The sequence below is a fragment of the Macaca thibetana genome, chromosome 3 (genome assembly GCF_024542745.1).
Source record: "Macaca thibetana thibetana isolate TM-01 chromosome 3, ASM2454274v1, whole genome shotgun sequence".
NCBI classification, from domain to species: Eukaryota; Metazoa; Chordata; class Mammalia; order Primates; family Cercopithecidae; genus Macaca; species Macaca thibetana.
The window spans coordinates 160514797-160538422 of NC_065580.1; the positions used below are offsets into that span (position 1 = coordinate 160514797).

Genomic DNA, 23626 nt, shown 5'->3' on the forward strand with positions numbered 1-23626 from the left:
GATGGAAATTGGAGGAGCCAGAAGAGTCCCCCACCCACTCAGGGAGAGGATTGGGAGAGAGGGGCTGGAGCCTCGGGGCCAGCCTCCCTACCCCCTCATTTTCCCTGGCTCTATGTGTGCCTGTGGCCCTGACTCTGAGAGGCGGGAGGGGAAGGTATAGTGCTAGCCAGGCTCCCTGCTACTTATACGTGCTGGAGTCCAATAACTGTTTGATGAACGAAGAACAAATCAATACCTTTCTATTTAGATTTCGTCACATTGTGTTTCTGTGACTTTGCCCTCTGGTCCAGGAAACACTGTTTTATCCAAGAGGAGCCTTGGGCCAGGGTCACAGGGCAGGGAATTTTCATACTTCAGCCCAGAACAGGAATGAATTGTTCCAAAGAAAATCAAGACTAATGAAAGTTTCACGAAATATCTACAAAATGGAACGTTATGTCCATTTCATTCACTGTCATAGAATAATATCCCTAAAAAATATCATAATATTTTAAAGCAATTTGGAGTTTATATTTTCTCCCTGTGGGGTATCCTAATACACAATGAATGCCAATAAATCAAAGCCAGTTGTAAACTAAATGTTATGAACTTGTAACCAAATCATCTCAAAGGCAAAGTTATAAAAAATAATTTTTTAAATGCCCAGCATAAAATTATAGATAATATGGGCACATTTTACTATTATGCTAGTACCCCTACATACTCCCATATTCTTAAAATGTTTTTCAGCAAAGGCAATGATTCTATCTCCAAGTTAGTTCATTCCTTTAACAATTTCATTTCAGCCTGTGTAACTTCTTTAGGTGAGGTGGAGGATCTAACGAAAAGGTCTATTTCGTTGTCAGGTAAAATTCTGCGTGGTTTTACGTAACTTTCCTGGCATAGATAGTGAAATAGTATATCTGGTGGGAAACCTCTAAGGATAGAGGATCTGGGCTTGTAAATGACCTGAACCAAAGTTGTTTTTGTTTGTGACTGTTCACTTCCAAAGAAAAGACCAAAAAAGCTATGCAGGTGTGGGTGATGTCAATCCTCCATCAATAACATTTAACAGATGCTTCCAAGTGCCTGCTCCAAGCTCCTGACACTACTAGATGTGCTGCCTTTCTGTCCTTCACCGTCCCATTGCCAGGGACACAGGGGCCAGGCTTCCAGTCCATGCCCAGAGCACTCATCCACACCAGATTCCTTCGCTGCATCTTTTTTTTTAAGCACCAACCGGAGCCTGGCGGATTGATGCAAGCTATGGAAGACACACAGAAGCCCAAGTAAGTCCCTGGCCCTGGAGCATCTGCGGTGGGCTCAGCGAGTACAGGGTGGAAATGCTTGTCATGTTAAATCCATGGCTGTCAGCACACTTCTGAATTCCAGAATCACCCACAGTGATATTCAAAATTGAAAAGGAACTGGGATTTGTGCCTTGAGAGCATCCCCAAACCTTGGAGCCACTCAGGGTGCTGGCTCTCGGCTACACATTCCCACCAAGAGATTTCATTCTTGCAATTTTCAAGGCCAAACATCTCCTAATCATAGAATCACTCCTCAAAGGGCTGGAGGCATTCCCAGCCCCGCCCAGTTCCCTCAGCCACCCTCAGGTGCTGCCTTCACTTCCGGAAGAACTCTCCCCAGCCCTCCTGGACATTGCTCTCAAGAAAATGTCTTGACCTTCCAAGAAAGCCACCTTCTTCCATCAGCACCGGCTTCACAGTATGCCACGTCTCTTATCTCCAACTCATAGCAAATTGTCCCTCTTTCCACTCTGTGCTCCTCAGCCCATCCAGCTCCACATTCCACCAACAGACCACCCGAATCACTCACAGCTGCAGTTGTAGAAAAAAGCAAACAAACAAAAGCAGTTGCTCCTTGATCGGAATCGACCAGCATGCATCTAGGGCCCATAGCAGCCTGAAGGCTGAGAAGCTGAGTCACTCAATAGCAGAAAAACCCAAAGCTGTGTGGGGACAACCGCCAGGTGGTGGCTCAGAGGAGGACACAGTCGCTGTGGGCAGGTGGTCAGGGCGCAGGAGGGAATGAGCTGTGGATTTTTAGTAATCTACAAGAATCAGGCAGTTCCAGGACACAGGGACGTGAGTGTGAAGAGCCAATGGACCCAGAGCCGAGAGCCTGGGCAGGCGTGGGCTGGACTCTGGACGCCCTGCAACCCTGCCAGGCTGGGAAGGGGAGGCTTGATCCTGAGGGCGTGTTAGGAAAGAGATGCCCAGGTTCAGGTGTATTGCGCATTTTTTTTCCACAGGGCAGAAATGACATTTCTGGTTGGTCTTGAATGTCTGCTCTGGCCAAGCCACCTCCTCTCATGCTAGTTAACCAAGTGGCACGTGTGCCCACGCAGGCCGTTCTAAGGAACACTATAATTGTCTAGGCAATTTTCTCTCAAATACTCCGGCCTGGAAGCGTCCGGTCAGCAGAAGAGGGAAGGCAGGAGGGCGGCAGTGTTCCGGCTGAGTCCTCTTGTACATGGGAGCTGGAGTCCGGCCAGGCTCCAGAGTGGCTCCGGCTGGCAAGGGACCTGAACAGGAAGATGGGACTCGAGGTTTTCTGCATGTGAGTTTGGGGTGAAGCTGTGGATGTGGGGTGGGCAGGGTTGGGGTGGGCAGGGTTGGGGTTGACAGTCATCTGTTTTGGAAGCCCTGAAGCCCCGTCCGTTGCATATGCCTGCGGCCTGGAGCGTTCTCCAAGGGGAACTGGCTGTGCTGGCCCCTGCAGGAAAGACAGCTGGAGGCTGGGCTGGGCAGCCCCCAGAGGACCCCACGCAGTCGGCCGGAGGGCAGCCAGGCTCCTAATGAGCCAGGAAGGACAATAATCCGGTTCCTGAGAGTTTGGGCAGAACTCTTTTCATTGCTTACCAGGCCTGCTTGGGAGCAAGGACTGAATCTGTTGAGTGTTTTGAGGCCACGGGTCAGCTCTGGGAGCTTGGCGCCACTGCCCCCTTCTGTCTGCTGGGAATCCCTCATTTTTCTGCAAAGAGGGCCAGGCGGAACATTCTCCTCCTCCCTAAATACACCTCTGCCCTCCAACACAGACACATATTAGCATGGCAGAAGGGGTGGGAAAGTGATAGATCTCTCTCAGTAAGGGTAAAACAATGGTGCTGAAGAGGAATGTCATGCAATTTGAGACATGAGCTAATCCTTCAATTACCTGGGGCCCCACATCCCCAACAGCTGCCACCACTTCCCAGGATGGGCAGGAGGGACCCAGGCAAAATAGAAAAGGAACCAGGATTAGTGTCCTGAGACGGTCCCCAACCTTGGAGTGCTGTCCTCACTGGCTTTAATTGGGTGCTGGCTTTAATTCCTGCAGTGTTCAAGGCCAGACATCTCTTGATCACTGGGTTTCATTTTTGAAGTTTTGGGAAACCAGAGGACAGCTCATCATTGCGTGTACCCAGGGGCTGGGTCCGGGTCTGCTGTGAAAAGATGCTGTCATCTGGGCTCAGTGCTCATGCCTGTGTCTCTTGGTCACTCACTGGAGTTGGGGACAGGCTTATCTGTTAGGACGATAAAACTTCAGTAGCATACGCCTTGCATGTGCTGGTATCCTTCCCAAAGGGCTTGTCGGTTTTTACATATATTATCTCAGCATCTTCTAGACGTCTCTGGGGGAGGAGCTATTCCAATGTAGACAGTCAGGTGAGTAATAGGCTGAGTAGCTTGCCCAAGATTAGTCAGACTTGAAGCCAGGACCAGCCCCCATCCTTATCTGGCTCCAATCTGATTTGCAAATCTCAAGCTTACTGTGTTTTATTCACCCATCTGTATAATGGGTTCAATGCTTCTTAAGGCATCTACAGAAAAATCTATAAAAAGGAAGACCCATAGATTCTTCCTTTGGTGCTATGAAAAAAATGTCACTATTAAATATTTCCTGTTTTCCACTTAGTTTTTTTTTAGATAAAGAGCAATAAAATGGAATATGTCCATTTTTGTTTTTAAAAAAATCATTCTGTTGCCTATCTATCGAAAAAGATCTTTCATTACACAGAACAAGAAGTCTGAAAATCTGTTTTCAAGGCTAGTACCGATGTATTTTTAAAACGCAGGTGGTCAGCCTTGCCAGCTCAGGAATGATTCTTGGCGTTTTCAAACTCAAACGTTCCTCCTTCCTGCTGATCTGTGGATTCCTCATTCACACCATTTGCAGGACAAGTGGCTGCCAGGGCCAAGGACTTTTCACTGACTGGCCAACAGCAACATCGTGTGGGGAATTTTCTACTCCAGGCCATTTGCTGGGAGGGCTCCTGGGCCTGAGCTGCTATGGCCTCCTTCATCTCTCCCTGTGGGGTGAGTCTGTGAAAAGAAAGACGGGAGAAGCTGAGGCTCGTTCACTCACCTTGTCCACTTCATTCCCAAGAGAAGTATCGGGGGGACCTGCCAGGGTTAGGGGAAGCTCTGAGCTGAGCGCCTTGTGCGAAGAGGCAAGGTACTCGGAGGAAGCTGTTTTCTTCCGGGCCTGGAAGTGCACATGCTCGTCTACAGCTTTCCTGGAAGAAGAAAAAAAACAAAAACTGAGATTTAGAACACCAGGTCTGTTTCCACTGGCGGCCACTCTTGGGCACAGGAGACCAGCAAGAGCTTTGCTTTCAAAAGGCTCTTCCATGGCAGATATTCGCAGAGACATCAGGGCTACACTTAAATGAAGGAAAAGTAAACATATGAAACCATATTTTTGATTCCACAGAACACTGCAAGACTGTCTCTGTTCCTTCCCACATCCTAACTCGATGCACTCATTGTTTTAAGGGGGGAAACCCAATGTCCAGTTCCTGGCATGTCCATAACAGGCAGGGTCAGCTTCATGGGCACGTGCGCTGTGCAGTTACAGGGGGCCCCGTGCTCAGAAAGGCTTGCACTGGGCTTGATGTTCTGCAGACGCCATCTTGACATTCTTAATAATTTCTGAACAAGGGGTTCTGTATTTTCATTTTGCACTGGGTTCTGCAAATTATCTAGCCAGTCCTGAGAGCAGGCAAAGGTAACCTACAGAGCCTGGTACTCTTCAGAGCAAATGCACAACCTGGCCACTGTGTATATGTCTAAAGGCTAAGCTGCACCCGCCATGCACTACTTTATCTGCAAGGCCTTTGCTTACACAAGGATTTCTGCAATCTGAAATCTCATATCTGACCCAATTAATTCTAAATGTCTTTATATCAAAGTATCACAGGCTTTCCTGAAAGACTGACCCAATCATGTTCTCACCACTGTGAGTGTATGCTTTAGGGCCTGGGCCAGGAGGAGATTTGTTCTCAAAGGTCATCCATGGGCTGGGGGCAGTGGCTCACGCCTATAATCACAGAACTTTGGGAGTCCAAGGTGGGCGGATCATGAGGTCAGGAGTTTGAGACCAGCCTGACCAACATGGTGAAACCTTGTCTCTACTAAAAATACAAAAATTAGTCAGGCATGGTGGCAGGCGCCTGTAACCCCAGCTACTAAGGAGGCTGAGGCAGGAGAATCGCTTGAACCTGCGAGGTGGAGGTTGCAGTGTGCTGAGACTGTGCCATGGCACTCCAGCCTGGGTGACAAAGTAAGACTCTGTCCAAAAAAAAAAAAAAAAAAAGTCATCCATGAAAATATAAATGCCTGTGGGGTAACTTCTTGGCCAAGATTAACAGTGAGGGAGGCTCAGTGCCCACGATGGACTGGGGTCCCAGGAAGAGGACCCAGGTTGTAAGAACAGGCTTCCATGGGGCTCTGGGAAGGTAAGAGCCAGATGGCAGCAAGATAAATAAGGAAACCCCACACACACACTTTTTCTAGATGGCAGAAGACAGGGGTGCAGGGTCACATGAGGGAAGATAAGATTGTAACTAGAGAAGAGAATCTTAGACAAAGGCGGTGGGAGAGCCTAGCCTTAGGGGTAGGTGAGACAATATCGCAGGGACAGGCCAAGCACAACTGTCCCCATCTCAGGAGATCCCAAAGAGAGCCTGCAGTCGGCAGGCAGGCCCAGCAGAACAGACATCTGAACTATGACTCTCTGTTACACCGTGTTGGACTCTTTAAACTCCTAATAAGACCTTTAGAAGTTACATCAGGTACGGTGGTGGCTCATGCCTGTAATACCAGCACTTTGGGAGGCCGAGGCGGGCAGATCATTTGAGGTCAGGAGTTTGAGACCAGCCTAGCCAACATGGTGAAACCCTGTCTCTACTAAAAACACAAAAATTAGCTGGGTGTGGTGGCGTGCGCCTGTAATCCCAGCTACTGGGGAGGCTGAGGCAGGAGAATCGCTTGAACCCAGGAGGCGGAGGTTGCAGTGAGCTGAGATCGTGCCATTGCACTCCAGTCTGGGCGACAGAGCAAGACTCTGTCTCAAAAAAATAAAATAATAAAAGTTACATCAATGAAGCCAGTGGGGCTGGGTGCAGTGGCTCACACCTGTAGTCCCAGCTACTCGGAAGGCTGAGGTAGAAGGAAGGATCACCTGAGCTTAGGAGGTCAAGGCTGCAGGGAACCATGATCGTACCACTGCACTCCAGCCTGGCCAACAGAGCGAGAACCTGTCTCTAAAATACAAATAAAATAAAATAATTTTTAATGAAATAAATAAGCCAGTGGTTCTGAAACCTGGCAGCACATCAGAATCACCTGGTGGGGGAGAGGAGCTCAAAAATTCCCATGCATGGACCCTACCCTAGTCAGTGAATCAGAATGTCTGGAGGTGGCCAGGGCATCTGGATCTTTTTTAAACTCTCCATGGGCTGCGGCTACAGCAGGAGGGTGGAGAGCCACCAATCCAGGTGACTCCTCCAGGATGCATGGACCTTCCTTGTGTCCTCATGTCCCTCCATCCCAGCTTCAACTCCATGGCCTGCCGTGATCTTCATTCCTTTGTGTGCATACTTATTTCCCTTGGCTGTCCGCCTTCATCATTTTCCCCTAGGAAAACCCCCACCAAATCCAGAGCCGCCTTTTGTCCACTTAGGACCCTCGCAGTGCAGCTGCCAGTGCTGGGAAAGGCTGTCTGGCGCGATGGTCCAGTGGTACCCTCAAGACCACTTGCCCCACCTGCACCCAGCACTGACCAGCACTTGACCCCTTGACTTGGTCCAGGCCTGCTCTCATTCTCCTGGATCACTGTGCTCTCCTCTGTGCTCAAGCCCCCCGCACCTCGTCCCCAATCTCCTGTCTCAAGACGTCATGTTGCTTCTTATTTCCCTGAGAAACTTGGAGCAATCTCAGAACATGTGTTAGTGTCCACTGACATCTCCTCCAGCCTCCTGCTCCCACCTCCCCTCCCGTTCTGGAGTGCGCTCTCTCCATGCTGGTCAGAGCTGGTCTCTCCATGTGCGCACAGGATCCCTGCTGCCCCTACAGATGTCTCCCTCCTCGCTGGACCGTTTCCTCAGGCATGCAAACATGCTTCCGTGTCTCTCATCTTCAAAACAACAGCAAAACTAAAGAGTCCTCTCTTGCCTACACATCCCACTGGCAGAGATTTCTAACTCCTTTGATTTTGTTTTTTGTTATTGGTGGTGGTGTTCTGGGTGGCAGGATGGGGATTGCCTGGGATCCCTTTGGCAATCTGGCGAAGCTGATGTATTCTTCTCAGCACAATGCTTTTAAATGTGTAACATAACACATAACATGCAGGATTATAAAAGAAGTGAATTATAGTAAAACATAGTTATCAAAATATTTTAGTGCAATTCTATTCCTAGTAATGGATGACCTTCCTTATTAATGCATTACATTATGAGGTCTAGCAAGGGTCTTATAAGTACCATGTGAAATTGTGACAATGGTAAATGTTCTTTGCAGGTATCTGCAATGCCTGTAATGCGATGCAAAATATCATTACCTCTATTGCTGATTAAGGCATAGGCACTGGTCGTATTGCTGTAGATGGCTGCCTCCATTCAGGATTGAAGGAAATGCTAATTGTCAGTGAGAGGTTGATGAAATAGAAGATGTCACTTTTTTTCCTAGCTGAGTTGAAAGATACCCTGAGGTCTGTGGGCCCTGGACCCCGTCCTAAAACTGTTGCCTCATTTCCTGATTCTCCTGGAGGGTCCAAGTTCTTGAAAGAATTCTCTCCTGTCCCTCTGTCCCTATTCTCTCTTGAATCCACTCCCATCAACTCCGCTGAAACTGGCTTATCAAGGTCTCTGATTTCCTTCATGTTGCTAATCCAGCGATCACTTCTCAGTGCTCAGATGACCTGATTTATCAGATTACTTGACTTGACACAGTAGATTGCTCTCTCCAACATGGAGCTCTGTCCTCCCTCACCAGTCTCCTCTGGGTTGACCGTTCTCTACTGGCCACTCCTATAGCCCATGGCTGGCTCCTCTTCCTCCCTCTATCTTCATCCCTCCCCTGATGTTGGAGGGTTCCTAGAATCAGCCCTGGAGCCCCTGCTTTTCTCTATCTAACGCTTCCTCCTAAGAGCATCCATCCCGTCTTTTAATCCCATCTCCATGAGGTGGAGACACAAACAGACTTCTCCGGTTCAGTCCCTCCCTGAACCCTGCACTTACATATGCAAGCATGGTTATCCCCAGCTGGGTAAGCACAGACATCTCAAACTCAACAAGTCCAAAACAAAATTCCTCTCTTCTGCCCTTCATCCTCTGTATCAGTCAGAGTTCTCCAGAGAAACAGAGCCAATAGGATGTGCATCTATATAGAAAGAGATCTATTTATTCTAAGGAATTGGCTCACATGATTCTCAAGGCTGGCAAGTGCAAAATCTGCAGGGTGGGCCAGGTACAGTGGCTCACACCTGTAATTCCAACACTTTGGGAGGCCAAGGCTGGAGGATTGCTTAAGCCCAGGAGTTCAAGACCAGGCTGGACAACATAGTGGGACCTCCATCTCTACAAAATATTTTTAGAAATTAGCCAGACATGATAGCACATGCCTGTAGTCCCAGCTGCTCAGGAAGCTGAGGTGGGAGGATCACTTGAGCCTAAGAGGTCAAGACCAGCCTGGGCAATATAGCAAGACCCCATCTATAAAATAAAATTCTGCAGGGTGGGCTAGCAGTCTGGAGACCCAGGATCGCTGACACTGCAGTTTCAGTTGGAAGGCAGCCTGCTATAGAGCCAAGAAGGGCTGATGTTGGAAATAAAGGTCAAATACAGTCTGCTGGAGAAAGTTTCTTGCTCAGGGGAGGCTGCATGTTATGGACTAAACATTTGCATTCTCCCAAAATTTCTACATTGAAGCCCTAAGCCCCTATGTGATAGTATTTGGAGACGGGGCCTTTGGGAGGTCATTAGGGTTCAGTGAGGTCATGAGGGTGGGTGCCCTCACGATGAGATTTGTGCTCCAAAAAGAAGGGAAAGAGAGAAAGATTTCTCTCAGCCTGCGTGCAAAGAAGAGGTCAGGTGAATTTCCACCAGGAACCAAAGCAGCCAGAACCTTGGTCTTGGACTTTCCAGCCTCCGGCATTGTGAGAAAATTAATTTCTGTGGCTTAATCCAGCAAGTCTGTGGTATTTTGTTGTGGCAGTCTGAGCTGATGGAGACACCAGTTTGGTTTTTGTTCCAGTCTGGCCTTCACCTGACTGGGTGCGGCCTACCCACATTATGGAGGGCAATCTGCTTTCAATGTTAACCTTGTCCAAAGACTAACTTCACAGAAACATGAAGAATAGTGTTCAATCACATATCTGGGCACCCCATGACCCAGCCAAGTTGACACATAAAATTGATCATCACACCCTCCATACCCAGATCTCCAACCCTCTTCAAGCTCTCAATAAATGGCAACTCCATTCTTCTAGTTGCCCAAGACAATAACTTTAGGCACCTGTGTCTCACACCCCACAGCTAAACCACCAGCACATCCTGCTAGCCTCACCTGAATATAGAAACTGACCTCTTCCTGGCACCCACCTTTGTCCCACTACCTTGGCTCAGCCTCTAGCATCTCTTACCTGAAAGATCACAAGAACCTCCTGCTTGGTCTCCCTAATTCAGCCCAGATGTAACCTTGGACAAGTGATGTAACCTTTCTACACCTCAGTTTCCCTATCTGTAAATAAGGATGGCAACATGCACATTGAGATTGTTTAAGAGTTCATTAAATGCCCATAGAAGCACTTAGCACATGTTTGGCATATCATAAACCCTCTGGAACTTTAACTATGACTGTTTTCACTCCTATCATTAACAACTAACAACTTTGGAGCACCTGGGCTTCAAAGCTAAATTTACAAAGAATGAGTTTTAAACCTCATGTTTAATGGTATTTTCCTTACCATTAGAAAATCTTAGCCTCATGTTTTCATTTGACACCACATTTTAACCACTGCAATTTATGCACAGTTCAATTCTCAAGTAAATAATTTTCAGAGGCTTACAAAATTCACAGAATCGTTGTCTTATTCATAAAGGTTTTCAGTCAGTTGAGACAACGACCTACTGCTTGTTTGGAGTTTGCTTTGTTTTTCTATTTTGGTGTAAGTCCTGACTAAAGGGGGAGCCCAGTAGGCTCTGCTGGATTTCCAAGGTCTTTACTCAGAAGGCTTCTGAGTCACCTTATTCAAATTTGGACTCTGCCCCAAATTTGGGCTTTTATGGTCTATGAAACCAAGACATGTTGACTTAAGAAAACCAGACACCCAGCCCGAAAAGGTCAGTCACCAATTTGGGTACACCCCAGCCAATTGCACACAAGCTGGAGACATGAGCCCCCCAAACTCCCTGTGAGCTAAGTGAATGCACACACTTCTTAAGCTCAGAGAAGCTGAGTCATTTGATTACTATATGGGTTACTTACTGTAGATTGTGTTTGCACTTGAATTTTCAAATTTGCAGGGGACTTTCCAGATTCTTCTTTCTCCATGTCCTCCACACTTTGAGACAAGAAGCTAACCGTGGCTTTTTTTTTTTTTTTTTTTTTTTTTTTGGTAAAGACAGAGTCTCACTATGTTGCTCAGGAATGGCCTTGAACTCCTGGAATCATGCAATCCTCCCACCTTGGCCTTCCAAATGTTGAGATTACAGGTGTGAGCCACTGCACCTGTCCTGTTTTTATCAATGACAAATGTGAAGCCACCAGATCACACTCAATGCCTGTCCTGGAAGGGGACCCAGTTCTTATAATCACAGATGAGGTTTTTTTGTTTGTTTGCTTTTTGAGATACGATGTTGCTCTCTCACCCAGGCTGGAGTGCAATGGCACAATCTCTGCTTGTTGCAATCTATGCCTCCCAGGCTCAAGCCATCCTCCCACCTCAGCCTCCAAAGTAGCTGGGATTACAGGCTTGAGCCACTATGCCCAGCTAATTTTTCTTTTTCTTTTTAGTGGAGACAGGGTTTCACCATGTTGACCAGGCTGGTCTTGAACTCCTGAGCTCAAGTGATCCTCACACCTCAGCCTCCCAAAGTGCTGGGATTATAGGCGTGTGCCATGGGGCCTGGCCAAGCGTTTTCTCTGTAATGCCCTGTGCTGCCATTCAGCTACTCTCCTGTGTTTGTTTCCTGGGGCTACCATAACAAAGCACCACAACCTGGGAGGCCTGAAACAACAGAAATTTATTCTCTCATGATTCTGAAGGCTGGAAGCTTGAAACTAAGGTGTGGGCAGGCTGGTTCCTTCCAGGGCTGAGAGGGAGCATCTGTCCCGGGCCTCCTGCTGGGCCTCTGCCGGTTGCTGGCGATCCTCCGCGTTCCTTGGCTTGGTAAGTTCTCGCTCCACTCTCTGCCTCCTTGTTGCAATCTATGCCTCCCAGGCTCACGTGTTCTTTCTATTCCATCTGCATGTGTTCTATTTCCATCTGCACGTGTCTTTCTATTTCCGTCTTCATATGCCCATCCTCTTATAAGGACACCAGCCCTATTGGTTTAGGGGCCACTCTGTTTTAGTATGACCTCATCTTAACTAAATCTGCAATGACCCTATTTCCAAATAAGGTCACATTCTGAGGCACTGGGAGCGGGGAGGACTTCAACATATCTCTTTTGGGGGACCAGGTCAGTCCATCGCATCCCCTAGATAAAGTGTTCCCACAGAACACTTAACCGTTAGTCATCTAATAATCAGCTAAGGCTTTAGGAAATATTTTTATGTCCTCCTGGGTTTTGGGGGGTATTGTTTCGTTTTGTTTTGTTTTACTTTTCTAGTATTTTTTTTTTTAATCTCAGATGGCAAGTTTTTAATTACCTGCACCTTGAAAAATGAAAAACAACAGCAACATAGCAAACCTGCCTGACTATCTTGTCAGGAAAAATCGCTCTGAAAAGGCACCCATGTATTTAAGCAAATGAAACTCAATCATTTCATTTTAAAATGCTGATCTACTGCATTTTCAATGAATTCTAATGAAATCTGGTGAGTTGAAATGAGAGAGATAAGGCCTCCGGAAAGGGTTTTAATTTTTGTGGTCATAGTCCCTTAAGTTTGTAGTTTTCGGTAAATCAATAGGTCATTCAATCTTACTGAGCTGAAAATAGCCTCTGTAACCATTTAACTGCGTACCATGGTTTTCATTTGTATTAACATAAACTTTTCTTCAAATCAGTTCTTGTTATAAAAAAAATAGATTTTTATTTCTTCATCCAAAAGAGAGGGGAGGAATTCATGGAACGTGTCATGTCCATATGATTTTGAGTAAGATATTTCACGCTGGTTTTCTCAAATAACAACAGCAAGCAGTAACTATCATGATAGTAATAAGTTGTAGTCATGTAAGTGTCCTGTCTCTGCCTCTCATGGAAAGGCTTCATGAACGACTCTATGCGGATGGCATAGAAAGTCCTCACACATTTAAAATCTAGATGCCTGCCAGTCTGAAAAATAACCCAAGGAAAGTTACAGGAAGTTTGGAATAGTGATGAAGAAAGTTTTATTTTTAGAGCCAACACCCCACAGCGTAGCCCATCTGAAATGAATATGAAATGGTTTTTCCAAGGTACTGCTTGATCACTTTCTCATCATTCTTACATATTTCTGTAAGAAGATGTGCTAAAAATAGCCCCTCTAAAGTATCCCTAAGCTTCTTGAAAAGATATGCATTTGTTTTGCAAATTATTAAGAAACACAGTGTCCAAGATGTCCTTAGGAAATGCTAGTTGAGGCTGGGCACAGTGGCTCACACCTGTAATCCTAGCACTTTGGGAGGCAGAGGTGGGTAGATCCCTTGAGGCCAGGAGTTTGAGACCAGCCTGGCCAACACGGTGAAACCCCATCTCTACTAAAAATATAAAAATTAGCCAGACGTGGTGGTGGGGGCCTATAATTCCAGCTACCCAGGGGGCTGAGGCAGGAGAATCACTTGAACCTGGGAGGCAGAGTTGCAGTGAGCCGAGATAGTGCCACTGTACTCCAGCCTGGGTGACACAGTGAGACTCTGTCAAAAAAAAAAGAAAAAGAAAGGAAGGAAGAAAGGAAGGAAGGAAGAAAGGAAGAAAGGAAGGAAGGAAGGAAGGAAGAAAAGAAAAGAAAAAGAAATACTAGTTGAAGTTATTTCATGCAGATACCTCATAGCATAAGAATTACTTTCATTTCTCTGTGTTGAGTAGTTTTGCTAATATATCTCATCTAGATGAATCCAAATCTCCCTTGAGTTTATTTTTAGTTCCCAAATTCAAGCATTTATGATTTTGTTTGTTTATTTTGTTTTGTTTGCGACAGAGTCTCACTCTGTCACCCAGGCTAGAGTACAGTGGTGCAATCTCAGCTCACTGCAACCTTCAAGCGATTCTCCTCCCTCAGCCTCCAAGTAGCTAGGATTACAGGCATGCATCACCAGACCCAGCTAATTTTTGTATTTTTAGTAGAGATAGGGTTTCACACTGTTGGCCAGGCTGGTCTCAAACTCCCGACCTCAGGTGATCTGCCCACCTCGGCCTCCCAAAATGCTGGGATTACAGGTGTGAGCCACCGTCCCCAGCCAAATCATTTATGAAATAGCTAGACAATAATGAAGAGGCCATTTGGTTGGGGTGACAGTGAGGACATTCAGGTTTTTGAACCAGACATTTTCTTAAGTGGCTGAACATCAACGTTGAAGCAACTCTACATTATTTCAAGGGCCAAGGACTATGTTCATTTTAAGGTGGCACTTCATTTTTCTCTAATAAGTTTACAGACAGAAAATCAGGTTTTACGCTATTTCTATAATGGACCCAACATCATGTCAGAGCATTTTAGGGCAAACATGTATAATGGCTCATTCCCAAACATCTCAAGAGCCATTCCGACCACATGGCAGGCAAAAGGCCCTGGTGACCACATCCTCCAACTCTCTGCCTGCACAGTGGCGCTCAGGGCAGTTCCGGGTAAAGAAACTTCCACCTGGCGGGTGCCTGTAGTCCCAGCTGCTCGGGAGGCTGAGGCAGGAGAATGGCCTGAACCTGGGAGGCGGAGGTTGCAGTGAGCAGAGATTGTGCCACTGCACTCCAGCCTGGGCGACAGAGTGAGACTCTGTCTCAAAAAAAAAAAAGAAAGAAAGAAACTTCCACCACACCTGGCTTGTGCCTCAACTCCCTGCTGATGACCTGCACCCCTCCATTCTGGGGCTGACATTTCCTTCACCAGGGTGGGTAGACAAGGGCTGTGGAGCAATGCGTGTCCATAGGAAAGCTTTCATCACAGGGGCTGATTTTGCAAGGGACGAGGTGACAGCAGCAGGTGAGACTGCTGAGGGTTAAGGAGAGTAAGGGACTCAGACACCCCACCCATCCCACCCCTGCACCCCTCCAAGAAGCCTGGTCTCTATATGCAGCATCCACTAAACTTATTTGACTAGAGACACCCCTGCCACCTCCTTTACCAAAGAATAAGAACTTGCAGTGAAATCACTTTGGTACAATCACTTGGACTTGGCAATGGTGAGATAGGGTGGCTCTGTCCCTATCCCTTGACTGCTCTGACCCCAGGCAGTCAAGACACAGGCTGGTAGACAACACGTCCTCCCCTCAGTCCTGGCCAGGCCATCCCCATGGCCACTGCTGTTGAAATGATGATTAATCTGGAGCCAAAGTTGAGGCAGTTGGGGTCCAGGTGAGCCAGGAGGTGAGCAAAACAAGGGCACCCTACTGTGTGCTCCAGAACCCTGCTTTTTTAAAGAAAAACATAGCTCAGAGAAAACAGAGGGAGACAACATAAAAGTTTATAATGGACACACACAAAAAAACCCTCTCCCTTCAGAGCTGGTGATCCTGAAACCAGAGCCAGTTGGAAGGGCCTATAGCAGCTCTGGCGTTTCACCGGTGCCCTTCACAGATTTTCAAAATTCTTTACAGCTCTATTGTTTTCTGATACTCTCTGCTGGGGACAAAGCCGACCAAAACTCTAAGGTTTAATGAGTGCCCTATTGGATTTCGAACTGGCATGGGGCCTGTAGCTTTGTTTTGGCCAATTTCTTTCATTTGGAATGGTGGTACTTACCCAATGCCTGTACTCCCATTGTATCTAGGAAGTAACTAATTTGCTTTTGATGTTGCAGATTCGTAGGCAGAAGGGACTTGCCTTGTCTCAGATGAGACTTTGGACTTGGACTTTTGAGTTAACGCTGCAATGAGTTAAGACCTTGGGGGACTGTTGGAAGGGCATGATTGTGTTTTGAAATGTGAGGACATGAGATTTGAGAGGGGCCAGGGCAGAATGATATGGTTTGGCTGTGTCCCCACCCAAATCTCATCTTGAATTATAGTTCCCATAATCCCCACATGTCATGGGGAGGGACCAGGTGGGAGGTAATTGAATCATGGGGGTGGTTTCCACCATGCTATTCTCATGATAGTAAGTTCTCACGAGATCTGATGGTTTTATAAGGGGCTTCACCCTCAGCTCGGCACTCATTCTTCTCCTTCCTGCTGCCATTTAAAGAGGATGTGTTTGCTTCACCTTCTGCCAGGATTGTAAGAGGCCTCCCCAGTCCTGCGGAACTGTGAGTCAATTAAACCTCTTTCCTTTATAAATTACCCATCTTGGGCAGTTCTTTATAGCAGCATGAGAACAAACTAATACAGCAACCCACTCTATCTCTCCATTGCCAAGTCCAAGTTATCATGCCAAAGTGATTTCACTGCAAACTGTTCTTTGCTAAAGGGGTGGTGGGGGGTGTCTCCAGTCAAATAAGTTCAGGGGATGCTGCACATGAGACCTTTTCTGGGAGAGACACAATGCACATTGACACATTTCCAGCTATGAGAAGTCCTACAGTCACTAAGGTTTTCTTAAACATATTTGACATTTGTGTCCTTGACACACGACATCCTGCAAATGCAGCATTCCAAGATGCGGTCGTTGGGAAACTCAGCCCTAAATCCTGCTCTCTTGTGCAGCTAAGCCACATACTCCCCACCCAGGATTGTACTTTTGGGGTTTCGTGAACTCAAATGCAGGACCCAGCATTGATGCCTCTGACACATCCTGTTAGATTCTGCCTTCCCACCACCACTCAGCCTGTCGAGGGCTTTCTGGAGCTTGATGCTTGGAACCCTATTTGTTTTGGACCCGTATCTCTCTAGCAAATCTTCCCATATGCACACACATGGCTGCAGGAAAATGGTAGACCACAGGTGAACACCAGTTCAGCCCTGCATGGGCTGCTCCCCCTGGCCAGGCTTGGGCAAGTTCCTTCCTATACAAACAGCCCTGCAGGGCAGGGCGCTTCCAGAGCATCAGGGAGGAATTTTATGTGGCTTCCAGGGAGATGCATTCAGTTAAAGTTGTTTTTCCCTTGAAAGGCCCCAAAGTGAAAAGCAGTTGCAGGGAAGTTGAATTATTACCTAATGCCAGTAGCAGCTGCTGGTAAGGAAGAAGGAAAGCAGGTTGGGGAGCTGGTGTCTGGGATTTGGGGGCTCATTAACACTCATGTCTTAAATTAGCAAATCCTTATAGCACATGTTTAAAAATAGCAGCCTAATGGTTTCTAAAATTAGCCATCATTGCTCTCCATAAATATTTAGACCTCCAATAAACCTCTGGTCCACTCGCCTAGCCTAATGGGCTTGGCTTTTATGCCACATTCTTTAGGGTCTGTATACTTAATTATTGACCTTGAGAGTGAGAGCTGCAAGAAGCCCCATTATGCTTGGACCAGGGACACCCTGTGTGGCTGTCACCCTGGAGGCAGCCTCAAAGCAGGGCGGGAAGAGATCTCAGAGGCCATTCGGAGATCTAGGTACCTGGAGGAGCCTCTGGTCCTGGTTTCCTTGGGACTGTCTTAGTTTCAGCCCTGAAGGTCCCTGTCCTGGGCAACCCCTCAGGCCCTAGCAAAGCAGGGCAGTTTGTTGTCCTGGCTGCCCAAGCCACTGCAAAAGGGACAAGGCCACTGTTCTGAGATCTCTGTGGGAAGGAGTATCTGTTGCTAACACCATCCCTCAGTCCTTACACTAACTTCAGTCCCATCTCATTGAAGCATTAGTGTTTAAAGGGGGGAATGACACCAAGGAGAACACTAGCCAGGCCAGGCATAGGACTTTTGTCCTCTGCTCCTCTCGTTTGCCCATGTGTAAAAAGGGGATGGTAACAGTCACTGACGCATTAGGTTGTTGGGAATAAACTAGGAAATGTGTCAGTGTTCAAACCGTGCTCAGGCCCAGTCATCTGGTGCCATCAGTGTGCTCAGGGTGTACCGTGGGTCCACTGGCAGCCCCACTGGCTGTGCCTATCAGGGTGGCCACCTTGGCCTTGTTGCCAGCACCTCCCCCAGGGCAGTGACCATAGGACAGCCGGCCCCAGTCCTTCTCTGGCCAGCAGGGACTGTGATGGTGTCCCCAGTCGCTGGACAGAGTGAGTGCTTGCTGTGTGGAGGGAAGAAAGGCTTTATGCAAAGCCAGCATCATGCATAGTGCATGTGACAAATTCTGGGCTGTGAACAAATAGTCATCCAAAACAGCAGCAGAAAAATACTCGGTGTATCAGTCCATTCTCACAATGCAACCTGAGTCAAAGAACTACCTGAGACAGGATAATTTATAAAGAAAAGAGGCTTCATTGGCTCTCACAAGCTGTACAGGAAGCATGACTGGGGAGGCCTTAGGAAACTTACAATCATGGCGGAAGGTAAAGGGGAAGCAGGCATGACACGGCCAGAGAAGGAAGAAGAGAGAGAGGGGAGCAGGCAGGTGCTGCACACTTTTAAACGACCAGATCTCGTGAGAACTCACTCACTATCACAAGAAGAGTAAGGAAGAGGTCCGCCCCCATGATTCATTTGCCTCCCACCAGGCCCTTCCGCCAACACTGGGGACTGCCATTCGACATGAGATTTGGGTGGGGACACAAATCCGAACCCTATCACCTAGACACCCCTTCAGTCTACTCCGTGTCCTGTGAGGCACCACATTGTTTTGTTATTATTTATTTTTGTTTGTTCATTCATCAGGACAGAACCAATTACCTCCTACAATGCTAAAGCATTTAAACCCAGCATATGTTTTTAAATTAGCAAGATGACGGTTTAGACTCCCAGTGGAAACATCAGTTATTATTTACTCACCAAGTGATTTCCATCTAGTAGGGGATTTATTTATTTAGTTAGTTAGTTTTCAAGACAGAGTCTCGTTCTGTCTCCCAGGCTGGAGTGCAGTGGCACGATCTAGGCTCACTGAAACCTCCGCCTCCTGGTTCAGGCAATTCTCCTGCCTCAGCCTCCTGAGTAGCTGGGGATGACAGGTGCACACCACCAATGCCCAGCTGATTTTTGTTTTTTTTTAGTAGAGGCAGGCTTTCACCATGTTGGCCAGGCTGGTCTCAAACTCCTGACCTTAAGCGATCCACCTGCCTTAGCCTCCCAAAGTGCTGGGATTACAGCCGCCAAGCCCCACTGGGGATTTCTTGACAATGTCTCAGGGTCTCATGGGCAACACCCTGCAGCCCACTTTTCCTGTCTGCAGCCTGCACTGCTTAACTGAGGCTCAGCCCTCTGCAGAAGAAGAAGCAGGTTTTGCCTACTGAGTTTTTCGCCGGTTTGGGATGCTGAAGTGACTTGTCGTCAGCAGAGACGCTTCCCTTTTCTCCCTTCAGACCAAAAAAGAAGCTGAGCCCCAGGTCACCCATTGGATGGGCGCAGCCAGGGCCCGGACCTCCTGATGCTTGGTCTCGCTGATTACCTTGCCCCAGGCAGGAGAGAAAAGCTAGTGGTGTCCACTCAAGACTTTCACTCCCTTCCCTTTCTGCCTTCATCCCTTCCTTTTTCCCTTCCTTTCTCTGTGCCCCCGGCTTCCTTCCTTTCTCCTTCCTCCCTCCCTCCTCCTCTTCTTCCCTCTCTCCTTCCTTCCTTCCTTCTGTATTTCCTAGTGTTTTTTTGTTTGTTTGTTTGTTTTGTTTTTTGAGATGGAGTTTTACTCTGTCTCCCAGGCTGGAGTGCAGTGGTGTGATCTCAGCTCACTGCAACCTCACCCTCCCTGGTTCAAGCAATTCTCCTGCCTCAGCCTCCCAAGTAGCTGGGATTATAGGCACCTGCCAACATGCCCAGCTAATTTTTGTATTTTTAGTAGAGACGAGGTTTCACCATGTTGGCCAGGCTGGTCTTGAACTCCTGACCTCAGGTGATTCACCTGCCTCTGCCTCCCAAAGTGCTGGGATTACAGGCATGAGCCACTGTGCCCGGTCCCTAGTGTCTTCTATATGCCTGGCCCTACATAGGTGCCGGGTCCTTGTCCCCAAAAAGTGTCCTGGATTTTGGTATGCTAAGAATTCTTTAAAAGCCTTTGAAAGGGCTCGGCATTCCCATATCCCTGAAAGCCAGGTAGCAGCCTCTGTTTGATAATAAAGTCACCCTCGATCAGCCCTCAGCAGTCACAAGCGGGCATAGCGAATGGGGAGCATGGTGGGAGCGGAGGTCCATGCTGGAGAGGAGGGATGCTGGCCTGTGCTCCTGCTGCAGCTCCTGAGGGGCTGTGACCTTGGAAATTCCTGCCCTGGCATCAGCTGACAGTCTCTGGGTCACATCCAGCTCTGGAATTCTGAAGGCAGCATCTGACCTACCGAGGGGACGAAACCTCTCCCTGCCTGAGCACGTGGGTGGAGAATTTGCCCACTTCAGAAAACCCCTCATGCTGACAACCGCCCAGGGCTATTTTCTAAGTCACAGCTGGCACACACCTGAGCACTGTCAGGCCAAGGCATGAATAGCACATGTTGATTTAACAAGTGTTATTCCTGGTTACTGACGAACGGAAGGACAGGAGATGCCAAAGCAGCAGCAGTGCTTGAGGGTGGACATAAGCAGAACTTCCGGCAGGAGGCTGGAGTCCTTCCCCGAGACCAGCGTCGGCTGTCATCCCTTCAGATCCTGCCTTCCCGGGAAAGCAGCTATTCTCCCACCCAGTGAAGTGTCAGAAACTATTTTTGAAAACATGTTAATTGCCACACCAACCGCCTATGGAAAACTTGGTTTCGGTGACAGAAATAAGTGCATGAGATAATCTTTAACCCGTTTCCTTTCTCTCCCTGCTCCCGCCTCCCTCGGCTTCATTAGGGCTCCGGTCAGCACCTGAGGAGCGGCGTGACCTCGAGGGCCCAGGGAGCTGCCCGGCTGGCCTAGGCAGGCAGCCGCACCATGGCCAGCACGGCCGTGCAGCTCCTGGGCTTCCTGCTCAGCTTCTTTGGCATGGTGGGCACGTTGATCACCACCATCCTGCCTCACTGGCGAAGGACGGCGCATGTGGGCACCAATATCCTCACGGCCGTGTCCTACCTGAAGGGGCTCTGGATGGAGTGCGTGTGGCACAGCACAGGCATCTACCAGTGCCAGATCTACCGGTCCCTGCTGGCGCTGCCCCAAGACCTCCAGGCTGCCCGTGCCCTCATGGTCATCTCCTGCCTGCTCTCGGGCATAGCCTGCGCCTGCGCGGTCATCGGGATGAAGTGCACGCGCTGCGCCAAGGGCACACCTGCCAAGACCACCTTCGCCATCCTTGGCGGCTCCCTCTTCATCCTGGCCGGCCTCCTGTGCATGGTGGCTGTCTCCTGGACCACCAATGACGTGGTGCAGAATTTCTACAACCCGCTGCTGCCCAGTGGCATGAAGTTCGAGATTGGCCAGGCCCTGTACCTGGGCTTCATCTCCTCGTCCCTCTCGCTCATTGGTGGCACCCTGCTTTGCCTGTCCTGCCAGGACGAGGCACCCTACAGGCCCTACCAGGCCCCACACAGGGCCACCACGGCCACCGCCACCACCGCACCTGCCTACCAGCCACCAGCTGCCTACAAAGACAACCGGGCCCCCTCAGTGACCTCGGCCACGCACAGCGGGTACAGGCTGAACGACTACGTGTGAGTCCCCACGGCCTGCTTCTCCCCTGGGCCACTGTGGGCTGGGTCCCTGGCAGGACTGTCAATGGAGGCAGGGGTTCCAGCACAAAGTTTACTTCTGGGCGATTTTGTATCCAAGGAAATAATGTGAACACAAGGAAATGTCTTTAGAGCACAGAGACAGAGGGAGGAATAAGAGGAGGAGAAAGCTCTCTATACCAAAGACTGAAAAAATATCCTGTCTGTTTTTGTATTTATTATATGTATTTATGTGGGTGATTTGATAACAAGTTTAATATAAAGTAGCCTGGGAGTTTGGTCAGTGGGGTTGGTTTGTGATCCAGGAATAAACCTTGTGGCTGTGGCTGTTTATAAAGTGGACAGTATCTGTTTCTGCTTCCAGACTGTTATTCTGTCTCCTAAGATGCTGGTAACCACAGTCAGAGCCCAGTGGGGCTCAGGGTCGCAGGGCCGTGCAGCCGTGATGACCACAGCACCGTGGAGTCCTGACTCTGATGCGGGGTGAGGATGTCGGAGGAGGACGGGGCTGATCTCCATTTGTAAGATGCTTGAAAATGCTAGGAGCTGCATCCCGGCTTGAACTCAGAGGCAGGGCAGAAGGGAAGGGGCTTCCTTGGAAAAAGATAGTTGCCAGAAGTCACAAAATAAGGACAATGTCATGTTCTTCCTGTGAGCAATAGGTCCCCACTGGTAAGAAAACAAGAGTCAGAAGGAAACGGGGCTGGGCACAGTGGCTCATGCCTGTAATCCCAGCACTTTGGAAGGCTGAGGCAGGCGGATCACCTGACGTCAGACTTCGAGAGCAGTCTGACCAACACGGTGAAACCTCATCTCTTATAAAAATACAAAAATTAGCTGGGTGTGATGGCGGGCACCTGCAATCCCAGCTACTCAGGAGGTTGAGGCAGGAAAATCACTTGAACTCAGGAGGTAGAGGTTGCAGTGAGCTGAGATTGAACCACTGCACTCCAGCCTGGGTGACAGAGCAAGACTCGGTCTCAAAAAAAAAAAAACAACAACACAGGAAAAACGGAGTGAAACATGGCCGGTGTCTTATCTTTCTAGGCTTTGGCAAAAAGCCCAGTTAGGAGCCCACTTGCCCCCAAGGGCCTCACTGGGACTTCACTGGCTTCTTTTCTGGGCTGGCCAGTCCCAGCTGCCATGAGAGCAGCATCTGTGGCTGTTCCTGCAGCTGCAAAAAATGTCTGGGCAGCTGGGGGAGGCCTGATGGCTCTGAGAACACTCCTGATCCCTGCTGGCTGTGATCTAAGTCACATGGTGACACACAGGGAGCCTGGGCCTGCTCTCACATCCACATGGGCTCATGTCCTTGGCCCACATCGGACAGCACCTGGCCTCTGTCCCGAACCTGAGGCTCTGAATGTGGAAGGAAACAGCTCACTCCATGGAAGGGCTTGGCTTGAGACTTACACACAGAGGGGCTGTCACGTGAAGTCGCTCTATTCTCAGCGGTCTGGGAGTCAGGGCTCCAGCAGTCACTGAGTGCAGGGAAGAGCCGCAGTGGGTCAGTGGCAGGCATGCAGCCAGCTGGCCAGGCTTGCTCGTGTGGCCTGCTGAGACCCTGGCTTCAGTGCCAGGGAGCCTCTAGTAGAGTGGTCAAGAGGCTTGAGAACTGCTATCAAAAGGGCAGGCCAGGCAGCCCACAGCCCAGAGCCCTGGAACCAGCAAGGCCTGAGGCCTGCTAATGCTCTCCTGACTTTGTGCCTCCTCCTGGCCAGACTGGGTCAGGCACCTGCTTCTCCACTGGCCAAGGCTCACACCCGTAACATGTGTACACTGGGCAGCCCTCTTCTGATTGCTTTAGGCTCTGCCATTTATACCTAATAAACTATGTTGTGATAAAATCTCTCAGGGGCCTCCTAGCAATATTGAAGAACAGAGGATTTAAGAAACGGCTGTACACATACTTACATATTTCTTTTTTGTTTGTTTGTTTGAGATGGAGTCTTGCCCTGTGTGCCCAGGGTGGAGTGCAGTCGCACAGTCTCCACTCATTGCAACCTCTACCTCCCGGGTTCAAGCGATTCTCCTGCCTCAGTCTCCCAAGTAGTTGAGACTACAGGTGCATGCCACCCCACCTGGCTAATTTTTGTATTTTTAGTCGAGATGGGGTTTCACCATGATGTTGGCCAGGCTGGTCTTGAACCCCTGACCTCAAATGATCCTCCTGCCTCAGCCTCCCAAACTGCTGGGATTACCGGTGTGAGCCACTGCTTCTGGCTTCTTGTCTGTTTTGTATGAACCTCTAGACCCCACGCAACAGATGACTCTTCTGGAAGGAGTGGGTGCCACACATCTCAGCCTTTATCTGACCACAGAGAAGATCAGGAGGCTGGGATCTGCCATGCTATTTAGGCCAGGCATTGAGATCTGAGAGGTCCTTATTTATTTAGGATGAA

General features: G+C 48.7%; 1 protein-coding gene across 3 annotated transcripts; it reads left to right on the forward strand.

Moving 5' to 3' along the window:
* Window positions 1-1883: 1883 nt before the first annotated feature.
* On the forward strand, window positions 1884-21558 carry CLDN14 (claudin 14). 3 transcript variants are annotated; one of them, XM_050785747.1, is made up of 3 exons: window positions 2096-2562; window positions 4162-4301; window positions 20410-21558. In XM_050785747.1, exon 3 carries the CDS (start codon window positions 20491-20493, stop codon window positions 21208-21210), a length of 720 nt encoding a protein of 239 aa, XP_050641704.1. In that variant the 5' UTR covers window positions 2096-2562; window positions 4162-4301; window positions 20410-20490; the 3' UTR covers window positions 21211-21558. The 3 variants fall into 3 exon arrangements, with proteins under 3 accessions (XP_050641702.1, XP_050641704.1, XP_050641705.1); XM_050785748.1 differs by lacking the exon at window positions 4162-4301 and adding an exon at window positions 11532-11655; XM_050785745.1 differs by lacking the exon at window positions 4162-4301 and having other exon boundaries at window positions 1884-2562.
* Window positions 21559-23626: the final 2068 nt, after the last annotated feature.